The 18766-nt window shown below is 40.7% G+C and overlaps 1 protein-coding gene across 2 annotated transcripts in view; it reads left to right on the top strand.

Moving 5' to 3' along the window:
• KHDRBS2 (KH RNA binding domain containing, signal transduction associated 2) overlaps positions 1-18766 on the top strand; it is a 572147-nt gene that overhangs the window by 127654 nt on the left and 425727 nt on the right. For both annotated transcript variants that reach the window (XM_042848839.2, XM_008163771.4), the window contains exon 2: positions 12379-12506. In XM_042848839.2, the coding sequence (XP_042704773.1) occupies positions 12379-12506 (128 nt within the window). The remainder of the gene's footprint in view (positions 1-12378; positions 12507-18766) is intronic.

Genomic DNA, 18766 nt, shown 5'->3' with positions numbered 1-18766 from the left:
TGATGTACTCTCTATGGAGTTACACTTGAAGATCACTACTGAGAAACTGCATCTAGTGTAGAATGCAGTGGAACAGCTGCTTGCGGGAGTCCATTTGCAGAGAGCACACAAAACCTCTGCTTCACGGTTTGCACCGGTTTCCAGCTCATTTCTGGGTGTAACTCCAGGTGTTGCTTTTCACCTCTAAAGATTCAATATGGCTTGGGACTTGGCTGCACGAGAAATTACATCTATCTTCAGGTTATACTGTGATAGTTGAAACCTGTGGAGTTGCTCAAGCTAGTAGTCCAATGATTTAAAGTGAAGGAGGTTGTGGGCAATGTTTTTTCCGTCATGGTCCCTTTACTCTTGATCTTACTTCCCCACATTTAAGATCCCAGATCTATCAAGTTTCAGAGTAGCAGCTGTGTTAGTCTGTATCCGCAAAAAGAACAGGAGTACTTGTGGCACCTTAGAGACTAACAAATTTATTAGAGCATAAGCTTTCGTGGGCTACTGCCCACTTCTGCATCCGAAGAAGTGGGCAGTAGCCCACGAAAGCTTATGCTCTAATAAATTTGTTAGTCTCTAAGGTGCCACAAGTACTCCTGTTCTTTTTACAGATCTATCAACTTACTGAATATCCTGAAAGACCTACCTATATATTAAGTAGGGCTGTCAAGCGATTAAAAAAAAATAATTGTGATTAATTGCACAATTAATCGCACTGTTAAAGAATAACGGAATACCATTTATTTAAATATTTTGGATGTTTTCTACATTTTCAAATATATTGATTTCAATTACCACTCAGAATTCAAAATGTACAGTGCTCACTTTATATTATTTTTGATTACAAATATTTGCACAGTAAAAAACAAAAGAAATAGTATTTTTCAATTTACCTAATACAAATAATGTACTGCAATCTTTTTATCGTGAAAGTTGAACTTACAAATGTAGAATTAGGTACAAAAAAAACTGCATTCAAAAATAAAATAATGTAAAACTTTAGAGTCTACAACTCCACTCCATCCTACTTCTTGTTCAGCCAGGCAGTGGGGGGAGGAACAGCTGAACTGCCGGCAATTGATATAGTGCTGGCCGGCTGTTGCACAGGGAACATAGAGGAGCGGGGAGCTGAGAGCGGGGCTGCCGGTCCACCCTTGTTCCAAGCCCCCACCAGCTAGCTCCAATGGGCTGCTCTTCCTGCAAGTAGTGGACAAAGTTGTTGCCAAACAACATTATAAGGGAGCACTGGGCAACTTTATACGAGCATGTTCCCTAATTGAGCAGCAACATGACAACGAAACAACATTAACCTTGACGACTTTAAGTGAGGAGTTAATGCATCACCTGAAAGTGAGAACAGGCATTTACATGGCACTGTTGTAGCCGGCGTTGCAAGATATTTATGTGCCAGATGTGTTACCTGGGGTTCTTTCAACCCAAAGCTCTTGGTAACTTTTATTCCGTGCGAGGTGGTGTCAGGAAATAAATCAGGGGAGGCATGGCCGTCCGACCGATAGATGGCTGGCACAAACAGGACAACACAAGAGTGCTTTCACTTAAAGCTAAACTTTACTTAGTCTCAAGCACTTACACACATCCGCAACAGGTTAGTAAAACACCCCCAACTCTCAATAATTACCCAAGTTGAGTATGGCTCTCGAGTGGCACAGCGGCAGCCCGTCTGCCAGTGGGGAACACAAGATGCAATCAGAGGAAGAGACCAGTCCCGAAGAGTCCCACACCCTCAAAATTTTCTCCCTTATTTTATACATTAGTAACACAATGACATGTTCCTTAAAGAAAACTTGTTAAGCAAACAGTTTCAATGGTCAAGCAAGAGGTTTCCTTCTGATTACTGATTAACCAGGTGTGGATTTTCCCCAGAGTTTGCAGCCTTGAGGCCCTAATAGACATTCCTGAGGGCACATCCTGCTCTTCTAAAATGCATGTATCAGCAACTTCAACGCAATTCTTATTAGTAAGGACGCGGGGTCAAGCTACCCTTTCTGTGGCACCCAAAACCCCCTCCCCTCCTGCCTTGGTCAAGCTGAGGCTGCTGCATGGCCACTTTACGGCCTGCTGACTTGGCTGCTTTTAGCAATAAGCCATAGTGGTTTCAGGCACTTTACTGGTTTGCCAAAATCTCCCCGTACAGATGCACTAAAGATTCATATGTCCCTTCATACTTCAACCACCGTTCTAGAGAACATGTGTCTATGCTGATAACAGGTTCTGCTCAATAACCATCCAAAGCAGTGCGGACCGACACATATTCATTTTCATCATCTGATGCCACCGGCAGAAGGTTAATTTTCTTTTTTGGTGGTTTAGTTCTATAGTTTCCTCATCAGAGTGTTGCTCTTTTAAGACTTCTGAAAGCATGCTCCACACTTTGTCCCTCTCAGATTTTGGAAGGCACTTCAGATTCTGAAACCTTGGGTCAAATGCTGTAGTTATCTTTAGAAATCTCACAGTCGTACCTTCTTTTGTCAGATCTGAAGTGAAAGTGTTCTTAAAATGAATGTGTGCTGAATGATCATCTGAGACTTCTATAATATGAAATATATGGCAGATTTCGAGTAAAACAAAGCAGGAGACATACAATTCTCCCCCAAGGAGTTCAGTCTCAAATTTAATTAACAATTATTTTTTTAATGAGCGTCACCAGCATGGAAGCATGTCCTCTGGAATGGTGGCCGAAGCATGAAGGGCCATACAAATGTTTAGCATATCTGGCACGTAAATACCATGCAACAGCAGCTACAAAAGTGCCATGCAAACACCTGTTCTCACTTTCGGGTGACATTGTAAATAAGAAACGGGCAGCATTATGTCCTGTAAATGTAAACAAACTTGTTTGTCTTAGTGATTGGCTGAACAAGAAGTAGGACTGAGTGGACTTGTAGGCTCTAAAGTTTTATACTGTTTTGGTTTTGAGTGCAGTTATATAACAAAAAAAATCTACATTTGTAAATTGCACTTTCACGATAAAGAGATTGCACTTCAGTATCTGTATGAGGTGAATTAAAAATACTGTTTCTTTGTTTATCATTTTTACAGTGCAAATAATTGTAATCAAAATAATAATATAAAGTGAGCACTGTACCCTTTGTATTGTGTTGTAATTGAAATCAGTATATTTGAAAATGTAGAAAAACATCCATAAATATTTAATAAATTACAGTTGGTATTTTATTAACATTGCAATTAAAAGTGAGATTAATTGTGATTAATTTTTAATTGTGGTTAATTTTTAAAAATTAATCGCATGAGTTAACTGTGATTGGTCAACAGGCCTAGTTTTAAGGCTTTCTTCCTGAAGGATTAGTGTCGGGTGCTTTGTTGTTATTGGGTTTTTGTTTTGTTTTTCCCTTTAAGAGCACAGAGTTGGATTCTTCTGTAGACTTTGAGTCAATTTGTAAACAATTATTGGTTTTAATTACTGTACATGCACTAAGAATATATATAGATTCAAGCACTTTACAGCTCTTCATACCTATTCATCACTGCTCTCCCCCACAATACTATACCCTTGTTCCAAATTGTCATTTGAGTTGATTATGGCATTGACATACCTCCTTCAAATATGTGTGAGATTTTACCTGTCTCGGAATACTGTTTAATTTTGAATCCCGCAGACCAGGTCTTTCTCACCTTGGAACCCGCTCATGCATGAAGAGTGTAGCTCAAATAGTATTAGCTGTTTTGGTGTCATCTTCCCCTTTGGAGTGAAGCAGATCCTGGAGTTGCTCAAACTCTGGTCCTCTGCCCTGACCACTTGTATATGGCCTAGCAGGTAAGACTGGTAGTCAGACTTCTAATTCAGTTGTATCCCTCTGGTCACAGAGTTTCATCTCCTTTCCTCTTTGCTCTCATTGCCCGGACTCACCGTCAGGCGCACTCTCTCTCTTGCTTGCTCTCTCTTTATCTCATGATTCCAGCTTGTGGCAGGGTGTGTGGGTAGCAGATGCAGGTCACTGTTGGGTTGGTGGATCCAGCCATTGACAGATTTTCCTGGGACTGTGGCTGGTTGTCCTGGCCCAGTAACTCCTTCTAACTCCCATTGGCTGTCCAGATTTGATTATTTGGGTTAGTCCATCATTTGGGGTCCTATTGGTCCTTTTTTCTCTCTTGATAGGTTCCCTATTCAGGGACTCCAGGCAATCAGTTTACTTTCATTTACCCAGTTGTTGCTATTGGAGCTGTTTAGTGTTTGCTTTCAACCCACAGAATTATTGGGAGATACATTTACAATTTAAACTGTAAAGACTTTGGGGCAGGAAATCCACCTTTATCTATTATGCACACTGTTGGTGCTATATATAAAATAGTAATAATAACGTCATTAATAAAATAGAATCTTCAGTGATATGGCAAAGTCATTACACAAAAGTACTTATAAACATCATACATTCACTCTCTTCTCATTCAAATACTTTCACCCAAACACTTCCACTCACCTAGAAGTTATGTATGTAGAGCACCAAACATATGTCTCCTAACACTAGATACACATTGCTATTTGTATTACTAGGTACATGCAAGAGCTGGGGGGATATAATTCACAGATGAAATGAAAATTTCTCCCAGTTGGAAATAGACCATTCTTGAAAATAGTCTCATTGAGCAAATTGTGTTTTTTTTTAATGAAGAAATGCTGCCACTTGCAATGCCATATAATAAACTGAAAAGCTAGCTCCCCAAGAAGAAGCTAGGTAAGTGCTGGCATAATTCCTCTAAATGGGAAGCAAATGGTGACAGATTAAGGAGGTGTTTGTAGATTCCATTTTATGGTAGGTTGGACAGGCTGACAAGAAGAACATTATTTTTTGATGAGTTTTGACATGACTCTACATATAGCAAGGGGATGTTTTTACTATGGGATGCCTATTTTTAATAGAAAAACTATATTCATGACACAAGTTTTGTAATAGATGTCAAGTACAGTGAAGTGAACTATAATTAACATAATTTTATTGGCATTGTAAAAGTAAAGCAGATAGTTTGTAAAGAATAAGAGCAACTCTCTCTTTCTGGTGTGTTTTTTCCCCACCTTGTAATAGATCAGGCAGATAAAGGATAAAGGTAATTTCCTCCCCTGTGAAATTCATAGGGAACACTGGGGCACTATAGAATATTATATCTTCATGCTTTCTCATATATACATTATAATATGTAATATATGTATAACATTATAGATATAGATATAGATAGTTCTCTTACACTTTCCTTCTGTACAATATAATACACATTCATGTTATCTCTCTTAATTGGAAGAGAGTATACACACCACAGTCACACCTGGGGTCAGGTCAAAACCAAAGAAGAGTTGTTCGATTAGAGAAATCCCTTACATTTTAGAAGACATATTTTTGACCAAAGATAAATTATTTTTTATATAAATTATATATAAATAATTTCTCTTTGGGGAAAAATATGTCTTCTAAAATGTAAGGGATTTCTCTAACCCAGCAACTCTTCTTTGGTTTTGACCTGACCCCTGGTGTGACTGCGATGTGTGTGCTCTCTTCCAATTAAGAGAGATAAAATGACTGTGTATTGTACAGAAGGGAAGTGTAAGAGAACTATATGTGTTGCTGATGAAAGGCAAGAATGAAGTGTGCTTGAGGATTGACAGGTACTGTAGGAGGTAATTGAATGGCTATCTGTCTTCTTGCTTTAATTCAGTTAACTTGGAGGAAAAGTGGGTGGAAAATGTGTGAAGTTTTCCTCAAGAGCTGCTTTCTTTCCTCTTTTTCCTTTTCTTGTAGGATCAGTGTTGGTGAAAACATTCCACTGGATTTCTTGTTTTTCTTCTTGTTGGATCAATGCTGATGCTCATTGACCTGCCCTCTTAACTCTTCTCAAATCTCATAGTATCTCTGGCCTTTAGCAAAAACAAAACATCTAATAGTTGTATTGATAAAAATAAAAGAAATACTGTTTTAAAAACTAAAGTTGTTGAGTATATTTTCATAATGTATGTTGCAACGAGGGTGGGTTTTCTGTTGTTGATGGGGTTAGATAGGGAATGTGTATTATGGAGGGAGGCTTTGTTTTTTTTAAAGTGAGTGAGCAGATAAGTTTGTGCTGCTCACTTCCCCCATATTTACATTATATCTTAGTTTCATCATGAATGTATTGCATTTCCTCTGAGAACTGGCACATCTTCCCCTTCCTTGTTCTAATTCCAGAACTCTTTAGACGTTTTAGTAGCCCTCCTGTGTCAAGCAGTTGCTCATAAAAGGTCTGATCCAAAGCCAGTTGAAATCAATGGGAGTCTCTCCATTGACTTCAGCAGTTATTTGATCTTGTCTAAGGGCCTATGCATCATCTAAATCCTACTTAAACCATAAGTGGTGCATAGGCTTTATGCTGGCCATTTGTTCATGGCTAAATTTCACTATAAGGGAAGGAGGTTTCATAGCCAGGCCCGAGGTCTAGTATCAGGGACTTGCCTGCCATGAAGAATTCAGGACCCAAACCTAATCACTGAAACAGCAGCATGATCAGCCCTGTAGTGATGGGGCAGAGTGTAAGTGCATCCCTCTGAGCTCTATGGCTGGTTCAAGGAAAAGCATAATAAGCACCAGTGGGAGCTCATGCCTGTCAATGATGTGGGCCCTTTGAAGGTGTGGTGGAATAAAAACAACTGTGGAATTTTACAAGATGTTCTAATAAACCCCTAAGATAAGGATGTGGGTATGGAGAGAAAATTTCTTCTTTAAGTAATTGTTCAAATTTGCACACTACTGAAATACAGTGCACAGAAAAAAGTCCTTTCTATACCAAATGGTGTGTATGGTTTTCTGAGCCATATACTGTAAACCAAAATATATCAGAATTCACTGAATACCAGCCCAATGGAAAAAGGAAAGCCATATCTATAACTGTTAAGTTAAGAAAAAAACAACCTCTTATATTTTACATTTTTTTACTTTTTACAGACCTGGGGCTGAAATCCAGGTTCCATTGAAGTGAATGTGAGTTTTGCCGTTAGCTTCAGTAGGACCAGGATTTCACCCTGATGCTGATCAGTGCAATAAAGCAAAGACACATTATAAGTGATCAAGGAAATAGCTAATTTTTGCTAATTCAGTGCGTTCTGAAGGTCCTAATGATGACAAGAATTTTTCAACCATGTCCATGTGGCAGGAAGTATCAGAAAATGAAGGTCACATTTTTCATTCACTTTTATCTCTGTAAATCTGGATTGATGACTCCTGGGAAGTTAATATGAGGGTGCAAGGAGTCCAGGAGAGCTGGCTGTATTTTAAAGAAGCCTTATTGAGGGTGCAGGAACAAACCATCCCGAAGTGCAGAAAGAATAGCAAATATGGCAGGCAACCAGCTTGGCTTAACAGTGAAATCTTCAGTGAGCTTAAACTCAAAAAGGAAGCTTACAAGAAGTGGAAATTTGGACAGATGACTAGGGAGGAATATAAAAATATTGCTCGAGCATGCAGGGGTGTAATTAGGAAGGCCAAGGCACAATTGGAGTTGCAGCTAGCAAGGGATGTGAAGGGTAACAAGAAAGGTTTCTACAGGTGTGTTAGCAACAAGAAGGTGGTCAGGGAAAGTGTGGGACCCTTACTGAATGGTGGAGGCAACATAGTGACAGATGATGTGGAAAAAGCTGAAGTACTCAATGCTTTTTTTGCCTCGGTCTTTACAGAGAAGGTCAGCTTCCAGACTGCTGCACTGGGCAACACAGTATGGGGAGGAGGTGAGCAGCCCTTAGTGGTGAAAGAACAGGTTAAGGATTATTTAGAAAAGCTGGATGTGCACAAGCCCATGGGTTCAGATCTAATGCATCCAAGGGTGCTGAGGCAGTTGGCTGATGTGATTGCAGAGCCATTGGCCATTATCGTTGAAAATTTGTGGCAATCGGGAAAGGTCCCGGATGATTGGAAAAAAGCAAATATAGTGCCCATATTTTAAAAAGGGAAGACAGAGAACCCAGGGAACTACAGACCGGTCAGCCTCACTTCAGTCCCCGGCAAAATCATAGAGCAGGTCCTCAAGGAATCCATTCTGAAGCACTTGGAGGAAAGGAAGGTGATCAGGAACAGTCAACATGGATTCACCAAGTGCAAGTCATGCCTGACCAACCTGATTGCCTTCTATGATGAAATAACTGGCTCTGCGGATATAGGGAAAGCAGTGGATGTGATATATCTTGACTTTAGCAAAGCTTTTGATACAGTCTCCCACAGTATTCTTGCCAGCAAGTTTAAAAAGTATGGATTGGATGAATGGGCTATAAGGTGGATAGAAAGCTGGCTAGATTGTCGGGCTCAATGGGTAGTGATCAATGGCTCCACGTCTAGTTAGCAGCCGGTATCAAGCGGAGTTCCCCAGGGATCGGTCCTGGGGATGGTTTTGTTCAACATCTTTATTAATGATCTGGATGATGGGATTAATTGCACCCTCAGCAATTCCGCAGATGACACTAAACTGGGGGGAGAGGAAGATATGCTAGTGGGTAGGGATAGAGTCCAGAGGGGCCTAGACAAATTGGAGGATTGGGCCAAAAGAAATCTGATGAGGTACAACAAGGACAAGTGCAGAGTCCTGCACGTAGGAAGGAAGAATCCCATGCACTGCTTCAGGCTCGGGACCGACTAGCTAAGCAGCAGTTCTGCAGAAAAGGACCTGGGGATTACAGTGGATGAGAAGCTGGAAACGAGTCAGCAGTTTGCCTTAGTTGCCAAGAAGGCCAATGGCACATTGGGCTATATTAGTAGGAGCATTGCCAGCAGATCGAGGGAAGTGAAAATGGGTGCAGCAATTTAAAAAAAAAAACATATTCTAAAAGAGAGACTACTTGCTATGATTATAGTGAGGAGATTTCAGAGAAAACAGGGGGTTAATGGGACTTATCGATGTTTATCTCCTCTGAAAATCATGTAGCTCAGGGATCGGCAACCTTAGGCACGTGGCACGCCAGGGTAAGGACCCTGGCGGGCCGGGCCGGTTTGTTTACCTGCTGCGTCCGCAGGTTCGGCCAATTGCAGCTCCCACTGGCCGCGATTCCCCGCTCCAGACCAATGAGGGCTGCGGGAAGCAGCGCGGGCCGCAGGATGTGCTGGCCACTGCTTCCTGCAGCCCTCATTGGCCTGGAGCGGCAAACCATGGCCAGTAGGAGCCATGATCGGCCGAACCTGCAAACGCGGCAGGTAAACAAACCGGCCCGGCCCACCAGGGTCCTTACCCTGGTGGACTGCATGCCAAAAGTTGCCGATCCCTGAGGTAACTTATTTGAGTGCCTAAATAAACACTTGGATTTAAAAATATTGCCCCATGTGACTTGCCAAAGGCTACATTTTACTGTTTATGAAATAATAATTTTTCTTTAATTACCACATGGGGATATTAGAATCATAGAATAGAATCATAGAATATCAGAGTTGGAAGGGACCTCAAGAGGTCATCTAGTCCAACCCCCTGCTCAAAGCAGGACCAATTCCCAGCTAAATCATCCCAGCCAGGGCTTTGTCAAGCCGGGCCTTAAAAACCTCCAAGGAAATAAAAACCTCCAAGGAAATATTATGAGAATAACATAACGTTAAAGCCTCAGTTCAGGTAAACATCCCTATTCAAGACAGCCCTTAGCTTTTGCTTAAGTCCCATTAAAATCAAAATTAAAGTTAAGTACATGCTTAAGTGCCTTCCTAAATTGGGATCTATAAAAGTACTTTGAAGACTAAGGATTGGTCTACACTACCCCCCTAATTCGAACTAAGGTACGCAACTTCAGCTACGTGAATAACGTAGCTGAAGTCAAAGTACCTTAGTTCGAACTTACCTTGGTCCACACTTGGCAGGCAGGCTCCCCCGTCGACTCCGCGGTACTCCTCTCGCCGAGCTGGAGTACCGCAGTCGACGGCGAGCACTTCCGGGTTCGACTTATCGTGTCCAGACTAGACGCGATAAGTCGAACCCAGAAGCTTCGATTGCCAGCCGCCGAACTAGCGGGTAAGTGTAGCCAAGGCCTAAAAGTGCCACTGTAAACTATAGATTCATTGATTTTTAGCGATGGGTTAGACATGTCAGTCCATCTCCCCTGCTGGTTCAAAATTACCCATGTTGTACATTTACATTTGCTTTGCCCAGTCTCATTTGTATATCCATAGTGACCTGCCTTTCCCCACTTTCCTTAGAAATATTTCATAGTCTAATCGTTCTCCCTGCCAGGAAGTATCTCCAGGTTCACAGTCTAAATAGTCCCTTTCTTAATTTGATCCCATTACTCCTATTTATGATTCTGTGCACCACTCTAAATAATACATCTCCCTTCTTGCTGTTTGGTCATCTTAATCAACTTTCAAACAAGCTATGTTTTCTTAACCCCCTCAGGAGTTTGTCCATTGTTCTGATCATGAAAATCCACAAATTGAATATTCCCTGTATGGCTGCATTAGAACTATGTATGAGAATGCCTATTTACCAACCCATTGTAGAATGCACTGGCTATTTTTGCCGCCATACATTGCTGTGTAAACTCATGCCTAATTAACTGTCCACTATCACTCATACTGTTTCAGCCATGCTGCTTTCCTGAATTCTCCTTCACATTGAATATTGTGTATCACATTTGTTTTCCCCAAGTATATTAGACTGCATTTTTCCAAACTGGAATTCATTTTTGGAAATCATTTTATTTCTTTTAGTATTGATGAGTCAATTTCCTTGTCTTGAATAATATTTTTGTCTCTCTTTCAAATTAGTATCATCTGAAAAATTTAATTACTCATTGTTTCCTCCCTATTTGAGATCCATTCTATGTCTGTGTATGTCGATCACTGTGACATTTAAGTGCTGATCAATAATGAAGGTTTTAAGTAAGGCTGGACCTAGAGTAGTCAATGTTAAAAGATCAACATTTATCCACAGATACTGGAGATGGTGGTAGCTTTGTCAGCACCAGGACAGAGGTGTGTCTGGGTAATTGCATATACGTTGCTAATTATTGTTCCCCTTCCACTCATCTCTGGTTATCTGCCTCTGCTTTGTGATTGCAAGTGCCTCAGGAATGCCCCTTCTGGAATGTTTGTTTGGAAAGCGCTATAATATCCTGGGCGCGACACTTAATAACGAGAAATAATGATATTGCTAGAAATATTGAATTTGTAATCATGCCCTCTGATATCACTAAGCTCTTTCACTAGACCCATCTCCTCAAAGTGATATGTTGCTGTTTATCATTAGTCTTTGCTGACAGTGTTACTACCAGTTGTCAATGTATGTGACATTGTTCATAACTAAGTGAATTTGAATACATTTTTAGGGTGATTTTGTGAGACTGTTAAGTGCTTTTAAGTATCATTATTCCTGTGTGTACTGAACTATGTCACCTAACAGCCCTGATCTTAGTTCAGAAAAGATATTATGTAGTGTAGCAGTTGAATTTGTCACTTGATTTAATTTTACATATCAAGTAAATAAAGGGGGCAAATTAGTTAATACTTACTTAAAAGTAGTTTAAGGAAAGAATTGTTGGTCCTGAACTGCTAACTGCTAACTACTAACTACAGTACCATAAGTAGCTCATTAATCCCAATTTTTCATAAGATCTAAATTAAAAAGTCAACAGGATATTTTATTATTGCATGATCAGCAGATTAAAACTGTTTGTTTTAACAGTAGCCACTCTAAAAAATACACACAGATGTGTGCGTGCACACACACACACACACACACACACACACACACACACACACACACACACATAAGAAAGTGATCTCATTTGGAAAAGTGACCTGAACATCATTTATGACTTCTATGAAAATCACACTTGAATGGAAAATGTCAGTAGAGTAATGACAAGATGATTCTTTCATTCTTGAATGCTTTCACTGTAAGCTAAACAATTACAAGCCGAATCTTACTGACTGTGGCAGGTCTCATTTACAGAGGTCCATCAAGCATAGCCAAAGTGCTTCTTTTCTCAGATTTGGTTAACTAAATGGAATCTTTGGTAAAGGTTTAAAGGGGAGGTTTTCAAAAATGTTCAGCATTGGTCTATTTCTTCCCCCCATTGAAATCAGTAGGGTTCTACCATCAACATCAGCGGAAGCAGAATTAAACAATGCTGAGTGCTTTAAACCTCCCTCCCTAAAAACCACTCTTTGTATCAAATCCTAGTTTCACTGGAATTAATGGTGCAGGATTATAAAAATATGATGTAATTGGACAAAAAACCAAGCAGTTGTAAATTGACTTAAGTAAGACCAGACAACTCAAAATTTACAACTGGTTGTTTTTTTTGTCCAATTACATCATGTTTTTTATAAATAGAAAAAAAAGGCATATTAAGTCTAGTAGAATTTCTGAGGATGACATATATCATCTCACTGATTGCTTTCTTTTTGTTAAATTTTTCAGAAATTGAAAAATTTCAGGGTTCTGATGGGAAAAAGGAAGATGAAGAAAAGAAATACCTTGATGTCATCAGCAACAAAAACATAAAGCTATCAGAAAGAGTACTGATCCCTGTCAAACAGTATCCCAAGGTACTGTAACTATAATTTAATATACTGTTAGTGTTTCACAGCAGAGAAGTGGAAAAATCATATGCTTAATTATTTTGTTTCTTGACTTTAGAAACACTATGCAGGGCTTCAGGATATTTAAAAGTTAGGATGACAGTTTCATTCTTAGATTTTGCTGTAATTAGATAGTCTGATCCAAACTGTAACTTGTGGCCTTATTCAAAAGCCATTGAAGTCAATGGAAGTCTTTACATTTGGATCAGGTCCTTAATCAGGCAAAAGTTTCATTGATTTGACATAGGAGTTTCTTCTTAATAAAGACTGCAGTATTTGTCCTTGTCGTTGTATAAACTTAATGACCAAATTTAGAACAGAATATAATTTCACAGCAAGAACATAAAGGCAAGTCCAATAATTGTGAAAAGTCAGCTCAAATGTGCTGCAGCGTCTTCATTTGTTATACTAATTTAACGGAATAGTCGTTGGATAACTATGAGCAGTGACTAACAATATACATGCCTTCCTGCAAAATTCACTCAGCTTTGGCCACAGTTTCTTCTAATTTAGTAGTTTGGTCTCTTTCGCATTATATGTCATGATAAATGAAAATTATCATTAGCCCACAATTATCATACGTTAGCCAGACGTGTAGGTTCTTAAGCTGAAAATGCCTCTCCATAGCTCTGTATAATAAAGAGCCAAGACATGTTGTAGTATTTTTACATAAAAGAAGAGAATGCGATTCTCTTTGTACAGCCTTGTATTTTACATAAACAGTTGTTGTAACAGTTTTCAACCTGAAATGGTAAACCTCTCAATTTGTCTCTAAAGCATTTTTTCTTGCTAATTTATTATCACATGGTATTTGGTTCACCATTAGCCTTGATTATACTCTCAGTTTTTTAGTTTTATACTTTCATCAGTAATAGCAATAAATTACAATGGGTAAAAAGCCTATCAACCAAAATGAAAGGTGTAAAAAATTGAGATTCAGTGATTCAAGATGACATTTACCTCCTGAATAGTGAATATAAAACTGAGATAATGTAATCATCCAAATGGTAAAGACCTTAGAAATGCACACAGTGATATAAAGAATTACTTTCTTGCTTCATAGCCTGAGGTACTTTGCCTAGATTTGTAAAATTTTGTATAAATGCTGTAGGTGACCTGAAATTCTTAATAAGAATACAGTAATACTGTATCTTTATAAAAGCTATTTCTGATATTCTAATTATTCAGAATACTGTTTAATGAGGATAGAAGAATGAAAGACAAACTATTTAATAGATAAATGCAATAATCTATTCAAATACCTGTGTATGATTAAATTAACCTTCATTTGCTTTAATTAGCTTGTTATGTTAATGAGAAATGTAAGTTATAAAATATTTCTGGATGTTTTGAGCAGTCAAATAAATTATCTGTACTGTAGGTAAGGAATTTTTTTCATTAATATAAAATAGACTCAGAAAATTTCTGTTATTGATTTCCTGCCAACATTGTCTCCAGACTGTATAGTTCTCAAATCTTCATGTATTTTGCTTCTATCTGTTATCTTCAAACATAGGATTTACCATTTTGGATCAGACTATTGGTCAGTTTGATCCAGCGCCCTTTCTTTGGTGGTAACCATCATCAATTACATTTGGGGAAAGTGAAAATCTTCTAAATCATTGCTAGCCAGTTCTGTAGTGCTGTACATGGAGATTGGTGGATATTTCTTCCTGACACACAAACTAGAGCTCAGTCTACAAACAGAAACATTAGAATTGATTGCTTAGCAAGAATTTAGAATGTAATCTACAGCAGAAGCCAGGAAGTTTCAAGATTTGGGAAGAATCAAGGATTCATTAAATAGGTCAAATATGTAAGAATAAAGTATTAATGAGTTATCATCAAACCAGAGCTAAGTTTGGCAGCCCAGGATTACCTTTTATAAATGTCTGTACTGCTTAGATAGTATGTTAACTCATCAGAGATTCCAACACTATGTTATTCTAGAAAACATACAATGTGTAAATTGGGCAACAAGGGCATAATTTCGTGCATTTATCAGATCATGGCAATAGGAGCCCTTCATTAGAGTGAAACCTACATTTCTGGAAAGATAGGAAAAGGATATGCCATAAAAAAATGTAAACCAAATGGTATATTATTTGGCCAGATAGACCTGCTTCTTCTATGTGCTGTATTCTACAAGAAAATTATTTTAGTGATCAGCAATCACTGATAAACTATTACAAAATTAAAATTCCTAATGAGCACTGTTGGAGGGAATCTGAAAAGAAGGGGAAGAGCTATACATGTCTGCTGGGTGTGCCCGGGAGCACAAATCTTTGGATCAAAACACCTGACCAGATTGGGGGAAGAAAATACATTGCATGTTGCCTAAAGATTCCCCAGATATTTAATTAGGGCTGCCAATCAACAAATAAGCTTTCTGGATGCAATTTGCCCCTGTCAAGGCTTCTGCACCTCTGAATTTTATACTGCGTAAGGGATCATAAAGTGCTACAACCCAGCTCTAGATACACAGGTTGAGGATCACTATCCAGAATATAACAGGAATAGACTAGCTAAAGTCAGTTTCAGAAGCAGATGGCTAGACCTGATTAAAATTAACCTGAACACACAACAGGCTTCTAGTATCTAAACAGCTCTTCAAGCTGCAGAATGAGTGTTTTAAATTTATCTGCACTCATGTGTCTATCATTTGATTCCTGAAGTTGCTGATTGGAAGCAGCAGAAAAAATATCAGAGATCATGATTAGTGATGATTATCTAATATTATGTCAGGTAAAGGCAAAAACCTATTTTCCTTTAAGCAAGGAAGGATCCTTGAGCCTAAAGTTTCCAACTTAGACAAATCGGCTGAAATACTAAGGTGATAGTACTGGGTTTTGAACTTGCAACTTTGTTTAACTCTGCAACTTAAAAAAAATGTGTCAAAATGCAAAGAGGTGTGTTTACAAAGATTTTATATTATATTTCAAGTAACATTACATTTTGGAAAGATTTAACTCTTTCACTCTTTCCAAGGAGAAGATGTCAAAATGCCTCTGCTGATAAAGAGTGTTGGTCTAAATCAGAAGTGATGTGTTGGGTAGTATCTTGCACTCATTCACTCATAGATCTGATATGTAAGTGAATCTAATTTACTGTAAGGACTTGAAACCAAAATAACTAAATTGGTTTAATTCAGAACATCAGTTATTTTGTTGCAAGTCTGTGTTTGTTGATGCTCTCATTTCAGAATAAAAGTGTTCTATTTATGTGTAACTCACAGCACATTGGAATAGAACACTTTTATTCTAAAAGCAAAGTATCAACACACAGACTTTCACCAAAATAATTGAAGGTGTGAATTACACCCAGTTTGATTATTTCAATCTCTGTGTAGAGAAACCCTAATTTACACCTTCTCACAACTGTTTCCTGGCTAAGTTTAAACAGAAGTCTTTAATTTACATGTTCTTATGCCCCCCTGTTAGCTGCTTTTTCTGCACTACTCTTTTCTTCTAGTCCACAGGCATGGAAGTTAGTATAACTCACAACTCCCTTAGTCTTTTAGGGCTTGTCTACACTTCAAAGGCTGCAGTGGTGTAGTTGCACTGATTAAGCTGCGCCAATGTAGCACTTTAGTGAAGATGCTACGTACGCCGACAGGAGGGCTTCTCCAATCAGTGTGGGTACTCCACCTCCCCGAGAGATAATAGCTATGTCAATGGGAGAAGCTCTCCCGTTAACCTAGCATTGACTACACTGGGATTAAGGTTGGTTTAACTGCGTTGCTCAGGGATACAGAAAATCTACACTCCTGAGCAATGTAGTTATACCAACATAAATTGTGAGTGTAGGCCAAGCCTTAGGCCTTGTCTACACTACGAGAGTAGTTCGATTTTACTTGCATCGAATTTTTGTAATCGATATTGCAAAGTCGAACGTGTGTGTCCACACTAAGGACAGTAATTCGACTTTGTGCGTCCACACTAACGGTGAAAGCGTCGACATTCGAAGCGGTGCACTGTGGTCAGCTATCCCACAGTTCCCGCAGTCCCCTCTGCCCATTGGAATTCTGGGTGTAGCCGGCAATGCCTTCTGGGTAACAAAATGAGTCGAGGGTGCTTTTGGGAAACTGTCGTCATCCGTCCATCACTCCCGCCCTCCCTCCCTGAAAGCGCCGGCGGGAAATCAGTTCGCGCGCTTTTCCAGTCATTGACAGCGCGGACGCCACTGTACTCCGAGCATGGAGCCTGCTGCGACCATCGCTGCAGTTGTGGCCGCTCTCAACGCCTCGCAGCTTATCATAAAGGTTTCCCTGAGGCAGATGCAGAAAAGTCAGGCGAGGAGGCTACGGCACCGCGGTGATGTCCTGAAGTCTGAGAGTAGCACAGACCTGTCAGAAAGCAGGGGACCCAGCGCCGAGGACATCACAGTGGCAATGGGTCATGTTGATGCCGTGGAACGGCGATTCTGGGCACGGGAAACAAGCACTGAGTGGTGGGACCGCATAGTGCTGCAGGTCTGGGATGAATCCCAGTGGCTGCGAAACTTTCGCATGCGGAAGGGAACTTTCCTGGAACTTTGTGAGTTGCTGTCCCCTGCCCTGAAGCGCAGTGACACCCGGTTGCGAGCTGCACTGAGTGTACAGAAGCGAGTGGCCATAGCCCTCTGGAAGCTTGCAACGCCAGACAGCTACCGGTCAGTCGCGAACCAGTTTGGGGTGGGCAAATCTACCGTGGGGGTTGTTGTGATGCAAGTAGCGAAGGCAATCGTTGATGTACTGCTGCCAAAGGTAGTGACCCTGGGAAACGTGGAGGCGATCATAGATGGCTTCGCAGCGATGGGATTCCCAAACTGCGGTGGGGCCATAGATGGAACTCACATCCCTATCCTGGCACTGGACCACCAGGCCACCCAGTACATTAACCGAAAGGGCTACTTTTCCATGGTGCTGCAAGCACTGGTGGACCACAGGGGACGTTTTACCAACATCTACGTCGGATGGCCGGGCAAGGTTCATGACGCTCGTGTTTTCAGGAACTCTGGTCTGTTTAGACGGCTGCAACAAGGTATTTACTTCCCGGACCACAAAATAAGTGTTGGGGATGTGGAGATGCCTATAGTCATCCTCGGGGACCCAGCCTACCCGCTAATGCCCTGGCTCATGAAGCCCTATACTGGCGCCCTGGACACTGAAAAAGAACTCTTCAACTACCGGCTGAGCAAGTGCAGAATGGTGGTGGAGTGTGCTTTTGGCCGTCTCAAGGGGAGATGGAGAAGCTTACTGACTCGCTGTGATCTCAGCGAAACCAATATCCCCATTGTTATAGCAGCTTGCTGTGTGCTCCACAATCTCTGTGAGAGCAAGGGGGAGACCTTTATGGCGGGTTGGGAGGTTGAGGAAAATAGCCTGGCTGGTGATTACTCACAGCCAGACAGCCGGGCGATTAGAAGAGACCAGCGGGAAGCGCTGTGCATCCGGGAGGCTTTGAAAGCAAAGTTCCTGAGTGAGCAGGGTAACCTGTGACTTTAAAGTTTGTGTACTGAGAAGCTAAACCTGCCCCCGTTTCTTTACCCAGTTAATGTTGACTATCCTATCCAGTTACATACCCCCTTCACCCCCCTCCAACACACGTGTCGAAATAAAAATAGTTCTACTTTGTTAAAGCACACCGTTTTCTTTAATACTGTTTTCGCGGGAATTTTTTAAAACTGGGACGCAGACTGTGGTGCGGAGCGGGTGTAGTGTTGTGACGCGAATGCAGCTTCTAAACTCAAGGATTGACAGGCTCCGCTGCGGTGGGATGCTTGTTTCAACGGAGCCTGTCACCCCTCCTGATCGGGACTGTGTGTATGGGGGGGGTCTATGTGACTTTGTGGCAGGGGGAGGACGGTTACAGATCCCATGCTGTGTGGCTCTGTGATCCTGCCTAAGGACCGGCGCTTAAGATCTGTAACTGCCCTCCCCCGCCACAAAGTCACAGAGCAACCCACCCCCCCCCAACATTACATCAAAACAACCTCCCAGACTAACCGGGGTAACTAGTCACTGCATCACTGCACTGTGTATGTGCCCTGCTGCTGTGCCTGCCCCCGACTATGTACCCTGCCAAAGGAGACTGTCCTGTCCAATTACCAACCCCCTTTCCCCTCCTCCTCCAAAAGAACATGATTGAAACAGTAGTTAACAGAAACAAATTTTTTATTATCTACTACACATGGCATTGGGAGGTGAAACTTGGACGTGGGCTTGTGTCAGGCGGGAAGGAAAGAAC

This window comes from Chrysemys picta, chromosome 3 (assembly GCF_011386835.1).
Source record: "Chrysemys picta bellii isolate R12L10 chromosome 3, ASM1138683v2, whole genome shotgun sequence".
NCBI lineage: Eukaryota > Metazoa > Chordata > Testudines > Emydidae > Chrysemys > Chrysemys picta.
This window is presented reverse-complemented; position numbering and strand designations above follow the sequence as displayed.